The 16,208-nt window shown below is 47.8% G+C and overlaps 2 protein-coding genes and 1 non-coding gene across 5 annotated transcripts in view; 1 reads left to right on the top strand and 2 right to left on the bottom strand.

Annotated features, from left to right (window-relative positions):
- TECPR2 (tectonin beta-propeller repeat containing 2) overlaps positions 1-2,151 on the bottom strand; it is a 97,699-nt gene extending 95,548 nt beyond the window's left edge. For 2 of the 3 annotated variants that reach the window (XM_061181289.1, XM_061181292.1), the window contains exon 1: positions 2,020-2,151. The gene's annotated coding sequence lies outside the window, so the exon portion shown is untranslated. The remainder of the gene's footprint in view (positions 1-2,019) is intronic. The other variant, XM_061181291.1, reaches the window with a different exon arrangement.
- On the top strand, positions 2,043-14,800 carry CINP (cyclin dependent kinase 2 interacting protein). The gene is made up of 5 exons (XM_061181293.1): positions 2,043-2,282; positions 5,345-5,513; positions 7,840-7,969; positions 12,875-13,004; positions 13,935-14,800. The coding sequence occupies exons 1-5, from the start codon at positions 2,075-2,077 to the stop codon at positions 14,135-14,137; spliced, it is 840 nt and encodes a 279-aa protein (XP_061037276.1). The 5' UTR covers positions 2,043-2,074; the 3' UTR covers positions 14,138-14,800.
- On the bottom strand, positions 6,980-7,095 carry LOC133086243 (U5 spliceosomal RNA). The gene has a single exon (XR_009700004.1). It is a non-coding gene; the product is annotated as a U5 spliceosomal RNA (small nuclear RNA).
- Positions 14,801-16,208: the final 1,408 nt, after the last annotated feature.

Raw genomic sequence — 16,208 nt, 5'->3', positions numbered from 1 at the left:
TGTGCCAGAATTCCCCAAGTATGACAGAACAAAATATAAAGCCACTCTACCTCAGTTACGTCCATCATTATGCAAAACTTCACTGGTTTCTTATGTCTGGATCCAAAGAATACGTTCATTTAAAACTGACACACACTTTGAACTACAGCTCACTTCCACCTCAGCAGTTCATAGAGCCATCAACTACTCCCTCTGGATTCTATCAAGCTCCTTGAGCTCCACTGTATCTAGAAATCTCTCCTTGCTTGACTCCGAAGCTTGTCTTCATTATGTGTGTAACTGTTTCCTCATCTGTTCTTCACTTATTCTAAGTTTAATCAACTGCTCTGCCTGACGCCTGTTTCCTTCCCTTTTTCCTCATTAAGTTCCAGGAGCCATTTTGTTCAAACTACATAGAAGCTAATATGAAGTGAGACCTTCCTCAAACTTGAAGTGTAATTTCTCTAAGAGAAAACTGAAAACAAATCCAGTAGGAGCCAATCTTCTATTGAAAAAGACAATGTGACAACAAAATAACTTAAACCTAACAAAAGCTACTTACTAGTCACTGCTTCAGAAGAGGACTTTCCTTATCCCACCACCAGTCTCCAAGCCAGTCCTGAAAACTCAAATAGAGCATCCCCTGTATCTATGCCTGCTGGTTCTCAAGTTTGAAAGTTCCCTGAGGGCAGGGACTGGGTCTGTCTGGTCCACCACAGCATCCCTAGAAGCTGGTACTGTGGCTGGCATACAACAGGCCCCAAATAACTATCCGCTGAATGAACCAACAAGAGATGTTGGGAAAAAAAAAAGCAAGGTCAGAGCTTTATCAAGGTACATTGTAGCTGGGTGAGAGAAAGTACAAAATGCCTTGCAGCTCCTTGCAGGAGTCACGGGTGACCACAAGGGCTACAGTGGCTTTATTCCCAGATTCTGCCCATGCTGGGATCTGGGTTTGGGGATTTCCAGAATTCCTTTCCTTAAAGTTCTCAAGACCTTGGCTACAAGGAGGAAGTCAACCCCAAGGGCAACTGATCACTCCAGCAGATAAGGCAAAGGTGCATCCATGCTGGTACCCCACACTCTGCCTACAAATGTTAACAGAAGCAACAGAACAGAATAAAATTCCTGAATCTCCGCGAGAAAGTAAGGAAGAACAAAGAGCAGGGAAGAGAAAAGGAAGTAGGGTATGCGGGTAAGGAGAGCAGGGGCTAGCCTTTATTGAAATGGACCGCGTGCCAGGCACGGTGCTGAGCAATTCACACGCACTGACCCATTTAATCCTTCCACCAAGCCAGAGCTAGAAACTATTACCATCCCTACGTTACTGATGATGAACCTGAAGTTTAGCGAGACATCACTTGCCCTGAGCACACAGCTAGGAAGGGGCAGCGCTGTTAGCCGGGTCTGACTCCAGGGTACCCCACTCTTCAACCTGCACTCACTATTCTGCCTCTGAGGCCTTAAGGCAGGACTGGGAGACGAGTCGTTCATTTATCCATTTAACGAACACTTACTGACCACCTACTGGGTACATGCCAAGGCGTGGTGCCAGGCGCTGGTGGGCGGATGAAGGGACGGGGACCGAGAGGGTCGGGGGATAGGACGCAGCGTCAATCATAAGACCACGGAGCTCGGCGCCTCGGGCCGGCGGCGCAAAGGGGATGCGAGGGTGCGGCACAGGGGAGGGAAGGCGCGGAAGGGGAGGGGCGAGCGAGCCGGGTCGCGTGGGGCGGAGGGCCCGCGGGAGACGTCGGCAGACCCGCGGCGCCCAGGAGGGGTGGGCGACGACTACTCCCTCGCCGGACTGCCGGCTTCTGCCGGGCAGGCAGCCCGGCGCTTCGTGTGCCAGGGCATTCGGCCTCGGCCGTCCGGCGCGGGCGAGACGGAGTCCGGGAAAGGGGGCGAAACGGGCAGTGAGACCCTGAGGCGAGGGAGGGTGGCCCGGGGGCTGCGTGAGCGGTGGCGGGAAGGCCGAGGGAGGGGCGCGGGGCCGGGCGCGGGGCCGGGCGGCGGGGCGGGCGGCGTCGCGGGACTCACCTCCCGCTGCAGCCCCTCCGGACTCTTCGGCCCCGCCGGGCCGGAGGAGGCGGGGATGAACTCCGAGCCGCGGGGGCTGCCGGGAGCCCGTTCCCTGGGCAACGGGGCCGGCACCGACGAGCAGCAGCTGGCTCCGCCGGCGGCTAGAGCGGCAGAGCCTCAGGAGGCGGCGGGTGGGATCGGAAGTGACGTAGACGGACTTCCGGTGTGCGTGGGCGGGGCTCCGGGTCTCTTTCCCGGGATCTCTGCGGCCAGCATGGAAGGTGCGTGAGAAGGGCAAGTTCCCCCAGGCAGGGAGGGTACCATTGTTATAGTTTGATCTTCAGGCTGGCCTGAGGCCGGAGGCCTCCTGGGTTGAATGGCGGTCCGTCCCTTGCCCCAGCCCAGCCCGCTGGCCCCGATCAGGCTCTGCGGTCGGCCCGGGAGTCAGTTTTGCCGAGCCTCGATTTTTTCATGTGTAGAACGAGATGATGCAAAGGAGTGTCAGCAGATCCTGACACTCAAATTGTAATTGTCGTTATAAATTAGCACCAGCGGAGCACTTTCCCTGAACTCCCCTCAGAATTCCCGGCCACAGAGCTTTCTGCTTGTAATAAAAGCTATCATTCAGCGAGTGCTCACTGTGCGCCAAGTCGTGTTCTAAGTACTTTCAGTGGATCAGCTCGTTTGAGGCGCACAGCGATCCCATGAAGTAACGTCAACAGGTGGGGAGTCGAGGCTCGGAGGGGATAAGTAACGTAGCCACTATGCTACTGCCCTGCCCTGTGATTGATAACTGATCTCTTTCCCAGCTAGACTGTGAGTTTCTTGAAGTCAGAACATTGTTTTTGGTTCCTAAATATGTGCTGGGTATGGGTCAGACACGATGAATCACATGTGGTCCTCGCCCGCAAGGAGCCCCTACTGGAGGAGGGAAACCCTTAGAAGATTATAGTACAGGTGGTAAGAGCTTTTTCCCCATTTAACACATTCTAGTCAGCACCTACTACGTGCTGAGATATGAGAGGGACCAAGACAGTCTTAGTCCCTACTCTGGTGGAACTTAACAGTCTATCAAGGAATGTACTAGACATTAAACAAGCAAATACACTACACTGGTGAGTGGCATGAATGAAGCTGAATGAAGTACAGGGTGTTCCAGGTATATAGTGCAGTGAGTCCTTACCCAACCTGCGGATCCAGGAGGACTTCTTTGTGGAAGTGACTTTCTAAAAACCTACATCAGATCATGTCACTTCCCAACTCAAAGCTTACTGCTTGCTTTCCATTGACTTGGAATAAACCCAAACTTCTTATCTTGGCCTATAAGTTTCTAGCTGTCTGACTGTCTCCTCTCTCTCCATTTCATTCTAGCCACACTGGTCTTGTTCTTTTCTCACACTCACCAAGCTCATTCTCACCTTAGGGCCCCTGCTGTTGACTTCTCATCATTCAGGTTTCAGCCTAAATGACAACGTCTCAGGGGTTCACGCTAACACAAGACCCTGTTTTATTTTGTGGCACTTATGATCTAAACTGATGATCATCTAATTGTCTGTTATCCACCTCATCTTTGGAAAGTAAGTTCCATGAAAATGGTCCTGGTCTATCTAATTCAGTCACTTCAGCCCCCACAGCTGGCATAATGTAGGCACTTGGCGAATATTGGTTAGTTGTATAAGTAAAGAGTGAATGAAAAATCAATATGATATTTAAAAGTGGAGCTCCTAGGATGGGAGAACATCTCCTAGGTGGGAGTCGTGCCCACGTACGTTACCCTATGCATCTCTTCCATCTGGCTCTTCCTAGTAATCTAGTAAGTAAAATGTTTTCCTGAGTTTTCTGTGAGCCACTCTAGCAAATTAATCAAATCCTAGGGAGGGGGGTCTTTGGAACCTCCAACCTATAGCCGGTAGGTCAGAAGCACAGGTGACAACCTGGACTTGAGACAGGTGTCTAAAGTGGAGGCGGGGGAGGAGTCTTACAGGACTGAGCCATTAACTTGTGGAATCTGATGCCATCTCCAGATAGATAGTGTCAGAATTGAGTTTATTGCTTGGTGGTAGTGGGAAAAACACGTTGGAGAGGCCCTTGTGGTAATACATCCTATGTTGGATACTTGCCATGTGCCAGGCCCTCACACCCTCACAGCTTTACATATATGTATATGTTTTTGGGGGGGTTTTTTTGGCCGCGCTGCGTGGCATGTGGGATCTTAGTTCCCCGACCAAGGATCGAACCCACGCCCCCTGCAGTGGAAGCGTGGAGTCCTAACCACTGGACTGCCAAGGAATTCCCAGCTTTATATATATTATCTGATCTTCACATCAACTCTTTGTAGTAGATATATTTTATCCCCATTTTACAGATAGGCACTTTGAGTCTCTGAGAGGTTAAATAACTTACCCAAGATTGTACAACTGGCAGTGACAGAGCTGGGATTCAAACCCAGTCATTCTGGTCTTCAGAGTCTAGACTCCAAACTATACCGCCATTGTGTGTCCTGGATTGCTTAAGGGGCCTCTCTCAGAATTTGGACCTTATCCTGTGGGCCATGAGACGCCTTTGAAGGATTCTAAGTAGAGAAGAAGAGAGGGCACAGGAGGGCTGGGAGGGCCCAAACAGCTTGAGTGGTCTGGGTGTTGCTTCCCACAGGAGCTGGGATCTGGGTGAGTCCTGGGGTATGGGCAGTGTTAGCCCGAGGAAGGAAAGAGCTTTCTAGCAGAGAGAACTGCACATGCAAAGGACTTTTCAAGAGCTGCCAGTAGTTGATTTTAGCTAGAGATCGAGGGGCTTCAAGGTCGGGGTTGAGGTGAGTGTTGAAGCAGAGAAGGAGCCAGGTCCTGAAGGCCTTTGGACCTCCTCCTGCATTCCTAGCGTGGAGATCATTACTGCATCTCTGGGGTTCAGCCTTGTCAATGTGTTGGAGTGATGAGCTCTGCTGACCCACAAAGCTCCGAGCAAACGTCAGGTATCAAAGTTCCAGAGACTGGAGAATGGGCACGGTAAGGCAGGGGCATCGGAGCCTCGTAGCAGAAAGTCACAGCTCCACCTCCTTCCCAACCTTTGAAAGTGGTCAAAGTGCTTGGGGTAAAACTTTGTGGAGCCATTAAGCTTCGAGAGGATTCATATATCTGGCGAGACCTAAAAATGTAAAAACAATTGTGTTTTGTCTTGTTCCAGGGACTTTCACATTCATCCACACGTCTTCATTTCCACAATGTGATTTGTCCAGTGGATGTAGTGTTTCCGATAGTTTTACTGTTGCAAATTAGAACAGTTTGGGTTTTCCCCCCAACCGTGATCATGAATTTCATAATATTATGTTTCTTTTGCTCCCTATCAGCAAAGACTCTTGGAAGTGCAACGCCCAGAAAACCTGTCTTATCTGTCAGTGCAAGGAAAATTAAGGACAATGCAGCCGATTGGCATAATTTAATCCTGAAATGGGAAACCCTCAATGATGGAGGTTTTGCTACTGCAAATAATATTGCCAACCTGAAAATGAGTTTATTGTAAGTACCTACAAAGTGTGCTCTGTGTGCTTCACCCTTAATGATTGGGCAGAAATTTCATGGCAGTCTTTTAGAATGGGAAGGGTAGTCTCTAGGAACATGGATAAATTATATAAAGTGAAAAAGCAAGTGATAAAATGATGCATGCAAGTATGAACTGTGTGTGTACATTTTAAATGCAAAATTATACTACAAATTGTTCATGGTTATATCTGTATATAAAATTATAAAAATGGATTGGAAGGATACAGACTCAATTCATGACACTGGTATCTTCTAGGAAGAAGTATCACTTCATAATGCTGCATTTTATTTCTGTGGTATTGTGATTTATAGTAAAAAAATATATATGTTTGGTCTTTGTCCCTGTTCCTGACACACGGCTCTTAAAACCCTTATAATTTCCTTAGGGATATGAGCAATGGGAGAATCTTTAGTTACGCTAAGATTTGTTCTTTTGTTCTCCAGTTCCTGGAATAGCTCCAGAGTGATAAAGGGGAAAGGAGTCTCCTGTCATCATAACAAGCCCCTTTCTACACACCTGAGTTCGTGTTAATGAAGGGGCTTCTGGAAAACCCTAAGGAGGGAGGCAGTAACCACGTGATTAGAGTTGGCATTATCAGCCCCACTCCCTTACCTCACCTCTAGGGAGGTGAGAAGGGCTGGAAGTTGAATTAATCACCGATGGCCAATCATTTAATCAATCATGCCTTCATAATGAAGCCTCCGTAAAAACCCAAAAGGACGGGGGTTTGGAGAGCTTCCGGGTTGGGGAACCAGAATGCTTCCATGTGCCTGAAGGGAAATGTACCCCAGACTCCTCAGGGACAGAAGCTCCTTTGCTCGACCTTCCAGACCTTGCCTTGAGTACCTCTTGTCTACAGGTATATGAATAAAGGATACGAATAAAGGATATGAATAAAGGATATTTGTATCCTTTAATATCCTTTGTAATAAACCAGTAATCTAGAAAGTAAACTGTTTTCCTGAGTCCTATGAGCTGGTCTAGCAAATTAATTGAACCCAAAGAGGGGGTCGTGGGAACTTCCAATTGACAGCTGGTCGGTCCTAAGCACAGGTAGCAACCTGAACTTGTGATTGGTGTCTGAAGTTGAGACGGGGACAGTCTTGTGGGACAGAGCCCTTAACCTGTGGGATCTGATGCTGTCTCTGGTAGACAGTATCAGGATTGAGTTACATTGTAAGACACCCAGCTGGTGTCCGGAGAACCTGAGAATTGCTTGGTGTGGAGAACCGCCCCCCTCCCTTTGATGACCAGGTGTCAGAAGTAGAGAGGGGTATTCAGAGCAGAGGAGACACACAGGGGCATGTTTTCCCTTAGCAAGTTCTTCTAAAAAGACAAAGGAGTTATGAAAAAAACTTGTTGGCAGTTGCCAATTCTAACTGGAAGATTTGCTTTACTGTTCTTGCACTTTCCTATATTTATGTTTTTGTTTTTTTTAATCAGCTTTGCTTATGCAAGGCCTCAAAAAATTTAAGCAAGACTCAAGCTTGTTCCTACCCACGAGCATCTTTAGTAAAATGCGAAAAATTTATATGATCTGAAGAGAAACATGAGTATGGATCTATATATGTGTAGTTTTAATTTCTCAAAGTTGTAATTATATATTTTTATATCTTTGTCTACTGGCCAGGGTCTAGAGTCTTAACTTTCTGGCCTGGGCCCCTGGCTCTTTCCAGTTCTTTCAAACACATCACACACGTCGGCCCTCTGCTGCCTTTTCCTGCTCAGCAAGTTCCATGAAACAGTTCTTACCTTACTGCATAAGATGCTCTCTGATATTTTCTATTCTAATGTTTAATTTTTTTCCTTAAATTTCTTTTTTTTTGGCCGTGCCGCACGGCATGTGGGATCTTAGTTCCCCGACCAGGGATCCAACCCATGTCCCCTGCAGTGGAAGCGCAGAGTTTTAACCACTGGACCACCAGGGAAGTCCCTAATTTTGTTCCTTAATTGTTGATTGTGGCCCCACTAGATTAATTTCAGGTGCTGTGGGTCACAGCCTTCCGTTTACAAAATGCATTCCTAGCTGTTGGACTCTGAGGAAATGATCCGTGTCTTATCCCCTGAGGATGCCACAGGGCTGGATTGAATTGACTTGTTCTAGGGCAGAATTGAGTAGCGGATGGACATATTCGTTGTATATATAAATAACATGTAAACGTGATGACGTGAAACGACGCCAATGGAAAAAGTCGATGATGACATAAGTACATGGATATTGAGTTTTCGAGGGTTCATCACAACGAAATGAGGCGAGCCTGTGGAGTGTATTTTGTTCCCACTCTTTTCCATCTTGTCCAGGAGCAAAGACACGATAGGATTAGAGAGCAGCAGCCTGGCTTCTGATGAAAACGCAGAAAAGGAGCACCCAGAATACAGCAGGGAGCTCGAGATGCTGTGCGAGGGGCTGCAGACCACCCTGGATGCTTTGGTAAGGTGCAGGGATCCCTGGGTGTTGCGTTTGCACAAGCGCCTCACAGCGTTCCACGTGGTGGGTCGTGCTTTCCTTCACCAGGCTTTCGTTTTTCCTTCCTCAACCTCCTCTGTTGGTCTCTCTCGCTCTACGTGTCCCATAAATCTTGTTTCCCAAGATGCTGTCCTAGACCTTGGTTCTTTTGGTCCTGTGTGTTGCCAGGGCAATTTCACCCACTCCCAGGCTCCACAGGAAATGTGTCAGACTTTGGGGACCCTGCAGGCGCTCTCACCTCTACTCAGCGACAGTACGGAGGCGAGTGGGTGTGGCTGTGTTCCCATAAAACTCTATTTATGGATGCTGAACTTTGCATTTCAGATAATTTTCATGTGTCACAAAATATTCTGCATTTGATTTATTTTTTTTTCAACCACTTAAAAATGTAAAACCCATTCTTACTTAGCTCAAGGGACGCACAGAAATAGGCTTTGAGCTGGAATGGGCCTGTGAGCCTTGATCTCGCACGTAAGAGATGCTCTTATATGTTGTTGAACTAAAGTCTGGGTGTCAGTACCCACCATGCTGGCCGCCATGTGTGCACGAAGCACCTCATCTCGGCCAGACACAGGGATAAGGTGTTGCACACCTTTGAACTAACTAACTAAAGCTTCCCACAAACATAGAAAGTCTGTATAGTTTAACCTTTCTTGATGGAAATGTTTCTAATGTTTTACATGCTTCCTTGCCTTTTTAAACAGAATATGTCAAATATAATTGTATTTCTTCAAGATACCACTTATTCAAAGTTAGGGTTCCACGTATTATGAGGCAGACTATAGGTTTAAGAGTTTTTCAGGAAAGAAGCACTGCCCTTTTAAACATCACATCCATTGTAAGATGTAATGGTTTCTGAAACATTAAAATGAGAAAAATAAATAGTGCATTGAGAACATTTTGGTGATTTAGCCTTTTCATTGATTGAAATGCAATACTGTCTTCAGGATATTTTGCCGTGTATGGGGCTATTTGTCTCCTCTAAATAAATGATTAGGTTTTTGTAGTTGTCCTGTCTGTTTTGTGATGCTGCCTTCGGGTTGTGCTGTGATAAGAAACACTTGCCCCCCTGCCCAGGCTCTCCACCTGGTGCTCAAGCAGGAACAAGACAGGCCCGGGTCATCAGTCACTTTGTTTTAAGCCCCACTCACAGGAAGCCTGGAGGATAAGGTGTGTGGGCTTGGTGTTTTCTTTGTTTTATCTCCAGGTTCACAGCTGTGTCTCCAGTAGTTGAGTTCTAGACCTAGACTTCTGGACCAGTAGAGAATTAACACAGGCAGAGTAATCAATCGAAATTTCCAGAACGACCCAATTGAAAACTGACCATGTGTATGTTTTTTTCCCCAAATTAACCCATTTGATTATGGCAAGTGGTTTTGTTTGGACCAAGCATGGGCACACATATTGCTTGAAAGAGAAGAAACTGAATGGCTAAGTTCCTATATTGAAATATTTTATTTATTTATTTCCTGGTCACACTTAGCTTTTTTTTTAATTAATTAATTAATCTATTTATATATTTATTTATTTTTGGCTGCTTTGGGTCTTCGTTGCTGCGCGCGGGCTTTCTCTAGTTGCGGTGAGCGGGGGCTACTCTTCCTTGTGGTGCGCGGGCCTCTCATTGCCGTGGCTTCTCTTGTTGCAGAGCATGGGCTCTAGGCGCGCAGGCTTCAGTAGTTGTGGCATGCGGGCTCAGTAGTTGTGGCTCGCGGGTTCTGGAGCGCAGGCTCAGTAGTTGTGGCAGATGGGCTTAGTTGCTCCGTGGCATGTGGGATCTTTCTGGACCAGGGCTCGAACCCATGTCGCCTGCATTGGCAGGCGGATTCTTAACCACTGCGCCACCAGGGAAGTCCCACACTTAGCTTTTAATTGTCAGTTTTTGTTGTTGTTGTTTCATTGAAGTATAGTTGATTTCCAATGTTGTGTTAGTTTCTGGTGTACAGCAAAGTGATTCAGTTAGACATATAAATACATATTCTTTCTCATATCCTTTTCCATTATGGTTTATTACGGGATATTGAATATAGTTCCCTGTGTATACTGAAATACTTTAAACAGCCAACAAAGTTAAACACACGATGCTGGGCTTGGTCGTTTGTCGTTCGTTAGATGTGGCAACACTCCCACCAGAACCTCTTCATCCCTGACCTTCCATCTTCCTTTCTGGCATAAAACGTTTCACAGAATCCCCAAACTGGGTTAAAATGAGAAACACTTCTGACGTATACTAATGTGACTTTTATAAAATGTGAAAGCCCTGGGAAGGATTTTGTTTCTAAATGCCATTTGGCTTTCTTTAGTTCACAAGTCCTCATTTATAACTCTATACATATGCACACCTCATTAGGGAAGAGCGTCTGCGCGGGACGAGGGGGAAGAGGCATTTTGCCTTCCATTTCAGGCATGTCAGGAATGACTGACGGGTTTTACTTGTCCATCCTTGGTTCTCCCCATTCTTAAGTGGCTGTCTGGTACCACGGGACCCCTTCCTCAGTCCCACTGACCCGCACAGAGGAGGGACGGCCTGGGAGGATGTTAGGAGGTAGAGTCAAGGTCCAGAACATCCAGCCAGCAGCTTGAGGGACTGAGCAGTAACAGGTGACACGTCCTGTCCCTGGTCCCTCTAACCACAGCACGGGTCCAGGGTGAGGGGGCGTGGCCTGGCAGGGCAGCTGAAAGTGGCTGCAAGGTTTTAGGTGACTGCGTGCCCATAGTGACCTGAGTTCCCAAGGTCTTCAGACAAAGCCTGGGCTGACCATGGGTGCTAGTTGTCAGGCCCCAAAGTTCTGCTCCAGTGAATTTATTCTATTTTAAAGTGGGTTGAGGGACTTTCCTGGCGGTCCAGTGGTTAAGACTCTGCACTTTCACTGCTGGGGGTCTGGGTTCGATCCCTGGTCGGGGAACTAAGATCCCGCAAGCCGTACAGCGCGGCCAAAATATAGAGTAAAATAAAGTGATTTGAGAATTAGTTCTCATTCTTAGGTTCAAAACCAATGTTGATGTTATAAGGATATTGATATTATTTTTCCTATTTTCCTCCATCCTTTAGAGAGAATGGTTTCCCAGACTTGACTTTGTCTTGAATCTGACATTGGTAGAGGGTGGAGGCACCCTTGTCCCTAAGCTGGACGAACATCTCGAGGTGTGGGCTGTTGGCTTTGGGAGGGGACGTGGAGCTGAGAGCGTGTCCAGCTGCTGTCACTTTAGGGCTGCACGTGCGTGAGACTTTGGTATTGTCATTGATGAATGAGCCCCAGAATGGGGCTGGCACCTCTGGCCCGGCGGTGTCAAGCCTCCAGGATTTTCTTGGCTCTCCTGACCTTTATCAGCTTTTCTTAGCATTAGGTGGAGCTGCTGCAGGATGCAGAGGAGAGAGCTTAGGATTGGGTGTCAAGAGACTTGGGGTCGGAAAGCGTGGTATCAAGTCTTGGCCTCGTCCTTCCCTAGCTCAGCAACCTTGAGCATTTTCCCACCTGTGGTACGGAAATGATGAGTCCTGCCTCTTGGGGTTGGGTCAAGTGAAATATCGAACCTGGAAAGATTTGGGAAAGGAGTCTAGTCCTTTAAAAATTAATGTTCGCTAAATTTAGTGCATGCCTCTTCAGATGTAATTGGAGGGTGGTTGAAGGACTAAGTGCAAGGAATTAAGTTTGTTTTTTTTAAAAAGGAATTCCTGGGGGCTTCCCTGGTGGCGCAGTGGTTGAGAATCTGCCTGCCAATGCAGGGGACACGGGTTCGAGCCCTGGTCTGGGAAGATGCCACATGCCACGGAGCAACTAGGCCCGTGAGCCACAACTACTGAGCCTGCACGTCTGGAGCCTGTGCTCCGCAACAAGAGAGGCCGCGACAGTGAGAGGCCCGCGCACAGCGATGAAGAGTGGCCCCCGCTCGCCACAACTAGAGAAAGCCCTCACACAGAAACGAAGGCCCAACACAGCCAAAAATAAATAAATAAATTTATTTAAAAAAAATATTAAAAAAAAAAAAAGGAATTCCTTTATTTTTATTTTTTTTTATTTACAGGAGCCTGCTGTGTCCCCCTTTGCCTGGCAAAGCAATAAAGCTATTCTTTTCTACTTCACCCAAAACTCTGTCTCCGAGATTTGACTCGACACTGGTGCACAGAGGCCGAGCTTTTGGCATTAAACTCAAAGGCAGTTCATAAGAGTCAGAAATGAGGGACTTCCCTGGTTGGTGCAGTGGTTAAGAATCCGCCTGCCAAGGCAGGGGACACGGGTTTGATCCCTGGGGTCCAGGAAGATCCCACATGCCATGGAGCAACTAAGCCCGTGCGCCACAACTACTGAGCCTGAGCTCTAGAGCCTGCGAGCCACAACTACTGAGCCGGCGCACCTAGATCCTGTGCTCCGCGACAAGAGAAGCCACTGCAATGAGAAGTCCGCACACGGCAATGAAGAGTAGCCCCTGCGCACAGCAACGAAGACCCAACGCAGCCAAAGATAAATTAATTAATTAATTAAGTTTTTAAAAAAGAGTCAGAAATGAGCTCATTTAATGCCTCTTCTCTTCCCGTAAAAGCGAGAGCCTGCCTTGCCACCCCTCCAGGTCTTTGGTGCTAAAAAATTAGTGATGTTCGGAAATCTTAATGAAGCGGGACCCAGCAAGCTTCCTCTTCTCCAGCACTGGAGATGTGGGCTTTATTACTGAAGTAATCCAAATTAGTGAAGTCGTAGCAACTGTCAGTCTCCTTCTCCCTGGAAATTTGCTGCACATGGAGTTAATGGTGTTGGATCATTGGACTTAGGATCTCAACAGACTTACATTTCTTAGCTTTGAAATCTTAGAGTTATTGAATCTAAGACAGGATTTCAAATAGTAATCTCATATTCTAAATTAATATCTTTTCAGACTAAAATACAGATGAAAATGGAAAAGCTGTCTTCCACTACCAAGGGGATTTGTGAACTAGAAGATTACCATTACAGGGAGGAGGGAAAACGGCCCACCCTCTTCCACACGTGGCCCACAGCCTATTTTTGTAAGTAGTTCTTTCTGCATTGATTTTCAGGGGTAGGTTATGAGAGTATTTGGTGTCATTTAGATCTGGCCCTCTAAGAAGCTGACAGGCTTTGAAATTCAATTGAAGAGGATCCATTGGGAAGGAAGGAGATGAGGACATCTTAGAGGAGCGTTTCTTCTTGCCTTTAATTACCTACTAATCAGCAAAGAATATTAAATGTAATTAGAGACCCATGAAGCAAGTTGCCATTATTAGCCCTTTAAGGCCAACGGGTAGAATGCACTTTGCCTCCTCTGTAGAGGCAGCAATCTCGTTTTTGTTTTTCAAGAAGGATGGGTTTTTGCTTTTTGTTTTGTTTTATTTAAAAAGTACATGGTGGGGGGGTCACTTCAGCCAGCCCCATGGAAGAAGACTGCTGGGAAAACAAACTCCATTACTTAAATAAGCTGTGAGGTAAGGGCTGTTTTTTTGCTTTATTAGTTTAAAAGAAGGACTAAGCTATTTGATGTTGCTTTGAGACTTAAATAAGGGAGAAAATCACCTAATGTAACGTGTTTATTGAACATTGTCAGTTTGAGGTCAGTCTGCTATGTATAATGATTGCCATTTCCTAAGAGTCGAGTGGAAAAGGTAACAGGTACTTTTTGATTTCATGACACTTACTTACCATGTTATCTGATTCTAATCTGCACCGGCTGGAGCCCTTCTTCCTCTTGTGCTGTCGCTGACTCTAGCTTTTAAGGAGGAGCTTTGCGAAGTCCCTGGCTGTCCAGTGGTTAAGACTCAGTGCTTTCACTTCGGAGGGTGCGGGTTCCATCCCTGGTCTGGGAATTAAGGTCCCGCAAGCTGCACAGCCTGGCCAAAAAAAAAAAAACAGTGGCAGGTCGTCCCTAGTCAAGGGTACCCCCTTGAACGCCACTGTTCAGGGACGGCTCGCGTTCCTTTCAGACGAGGTCTCCCGCAAGCTCTCCGACATGTACGGCCGGGAGCTCCGCCTGAAGCGCACCGTCGTGGAGCAGCTGGCGCACACGGCCGACCGTGACCTGGCGCTGAGCTTCCTCTCCATGTGGCTGCACCAGCCCTACCTGGAGGCCGACAGCAGGCTGCTTCTGGAAAGCATGCTGCTTGAAACCGGCCACCGAGCGCTGTGACCTCCCAGCGCGGCTCCGCGCACCTCTGGGCTCTGGACCTCAGCTTCTGCAGCTCCCACGGCGGACGCTCCTTCGGGTGGGCCCCGTGCCGCACCCCGGGATCACGGCCCCTGTCGCACCCCGGGATCACGGCCCCTGCCGCACCCCGGGATCACGGCCCCTGCCGCACCCCGGGATCACGCCCCGTGCCGCACCCCGGGATCACGGCCCCTGCCGCATCCCGGGATCACGGCCCCTGTCGCACCCCGGGATCACGCCCCGTGCCACACCCCGGGATCACGGCCCCTGTCGCACCCTGGGATCACGGCCCCTGTCGCACTCCGGGATCACGGCCCCTGTCGCACCCCGGGATCACGCCCTGTGCTCTGGCGCAGCCACCCACTGACCTTAGGATCTTCCAGACCTGATCATTTCACCAGCTCTCTGCGGTTATCACTGCTGCCTGCCGTCCACCACTCAGCGTCACCTGCACCTATTGTGAATGTGTCACTATGAAGACTTCTGCCCGAAATAAATGAGTTCCTCAACAGAATGACTAAGTGATCTTGTTTTTGTAAATTAGGTGTATTTTACATAGATTACATTTATGTAGAAAATCCCTGGTTTAATATTTTTGCGTATTGTTTAAACTGTGGGACCGTATTAGTTTTGTAATCACAACTAATCTTTAAAGTACCGTAGAGTCACTGAGCAAAGACCAGCATCATGGAAATGAAAACTGGTTCCCAAAAAATTACCCCTATTTTTGTACTGAGGCTGTGACAGGCCAAGTGAAGTGTCTTCCATGTCATTCTCCGGGCATAAATCCTATAGTTTGGCAATATTTGCAACCAGATATCAGGGGTCAGTCCTGCCATTGCTCCCCAGAAACAGAAATCTAAGAAACTTCATGCTGTGTGATACAGGATGTAGCCTCATGAAACTGAACTTCTAGCATCCCAGGCAAAGAACAAGTGCTTCCCAGGCAAAGAAAGAAAATATTCCCAAAATAAAAGACTTTATATATGATGGGAATGTATTTTGAGCGAAAGGATATCTCACTGTGTAAGTTGGCATAGCCAAAGCATTTAAAGGCAACATGTCTTAGAATTTCTCTTTCCTTTGCAGTATTTATTAAAATCTAACCCTCAGAAAAGCAGCCTGTCAGATGTCCTGCAGTCTGGAAACCGCCTGGTCAGCATTCGGCAAAAGTGGCACCCTGCCCCCTGCTTCCTGCAGCTTAGACAGCAGGCTGCAGTCCTGAGCCAGACAGGTGGGACGGGCCCTCCGAGGCACGAGGTCAGTTTTATGTTTGGGGTGGGGTGTGGTATTTAAAGAACAAATGCTCTTCAGAGGAGACCCTGAAGAATTTCTAGCCCTTTCTAGGACATTTCCTGTGTTCGTGATGCCTCGTCCCCGGACACCCAGGTTGCCCAGGAGAACTAATGGAAACGATCAATGCTGCTGATGCCAAAACCCCACCTCTGCACTAGCACTGAATTGAATCTCGGAGACAGAGTTTGCGGTGAAGTAGAAAAGAATAGCTTTATTGCTTTGCCAGACAAAGGGGGCCACGGTGGGCTAATGCCCTCAAAACTGTGTCCCACCCTGGGGTGGGGTTGCTGGTAAGGATGAGGGTGTGTGCAGGGCCCTCGTTCCTTCAGTCCAAATATCACCTGGCATCAGGCGGTATCATCGAACTGTGGCCTCTCTGGAATAAAGAGTGCTTCATCAAGTAGTTAACGTCTTCTGTTGGTTGGGGGTTTTAGTTCTGCAGAAGAGCTCAAAGGTATTGTTACATGTACCCCTTGAGGAGGAACCAGGACCCTGCCCCAAGGCTGCACTATTGTTTCCTGACTGCTCCACCCTTGTCTCTGCATCCCCTCTGTTCCCTGATTAGCGACTGTTTGAACCTGCCCTTTGGAACTCAGGGAAGGCCATGGAAGCTGAATGAAACCAATTTCCTACAAACAAGAAATGGGTGACGTGGAAAGACTTGTGCCCGGGAGTCCCACAGGGTCCTGCTCCGTTTCACTGCAAAGGACAAACAAGTGAATGAGCCAAGTGTCCAGTGGCATTAGCCCAGGGGTCC

The sequence above is a fragment of the Eubalaena glacialis genome, chromosome 2 (genome assembly GCF_028564815.1).
Source record: "Eubalaena glacialis isolate mEubGla1 chromosome 2, mEubGla1.1.hap2.+ XY, whole genome shotgun sequence".
Lineage (NCBI taxonomy): Eukaryota > Metazoa > Chordata > Mammalia > Artiodactyla > Balaenidae > Eubalaena > Eubalaena glacialis.
The sequence above is the reverse complement of the archived record's forward strand: the minus strand, read 5'-3'. Positions and strand labels throughout refer to the sequence as shown.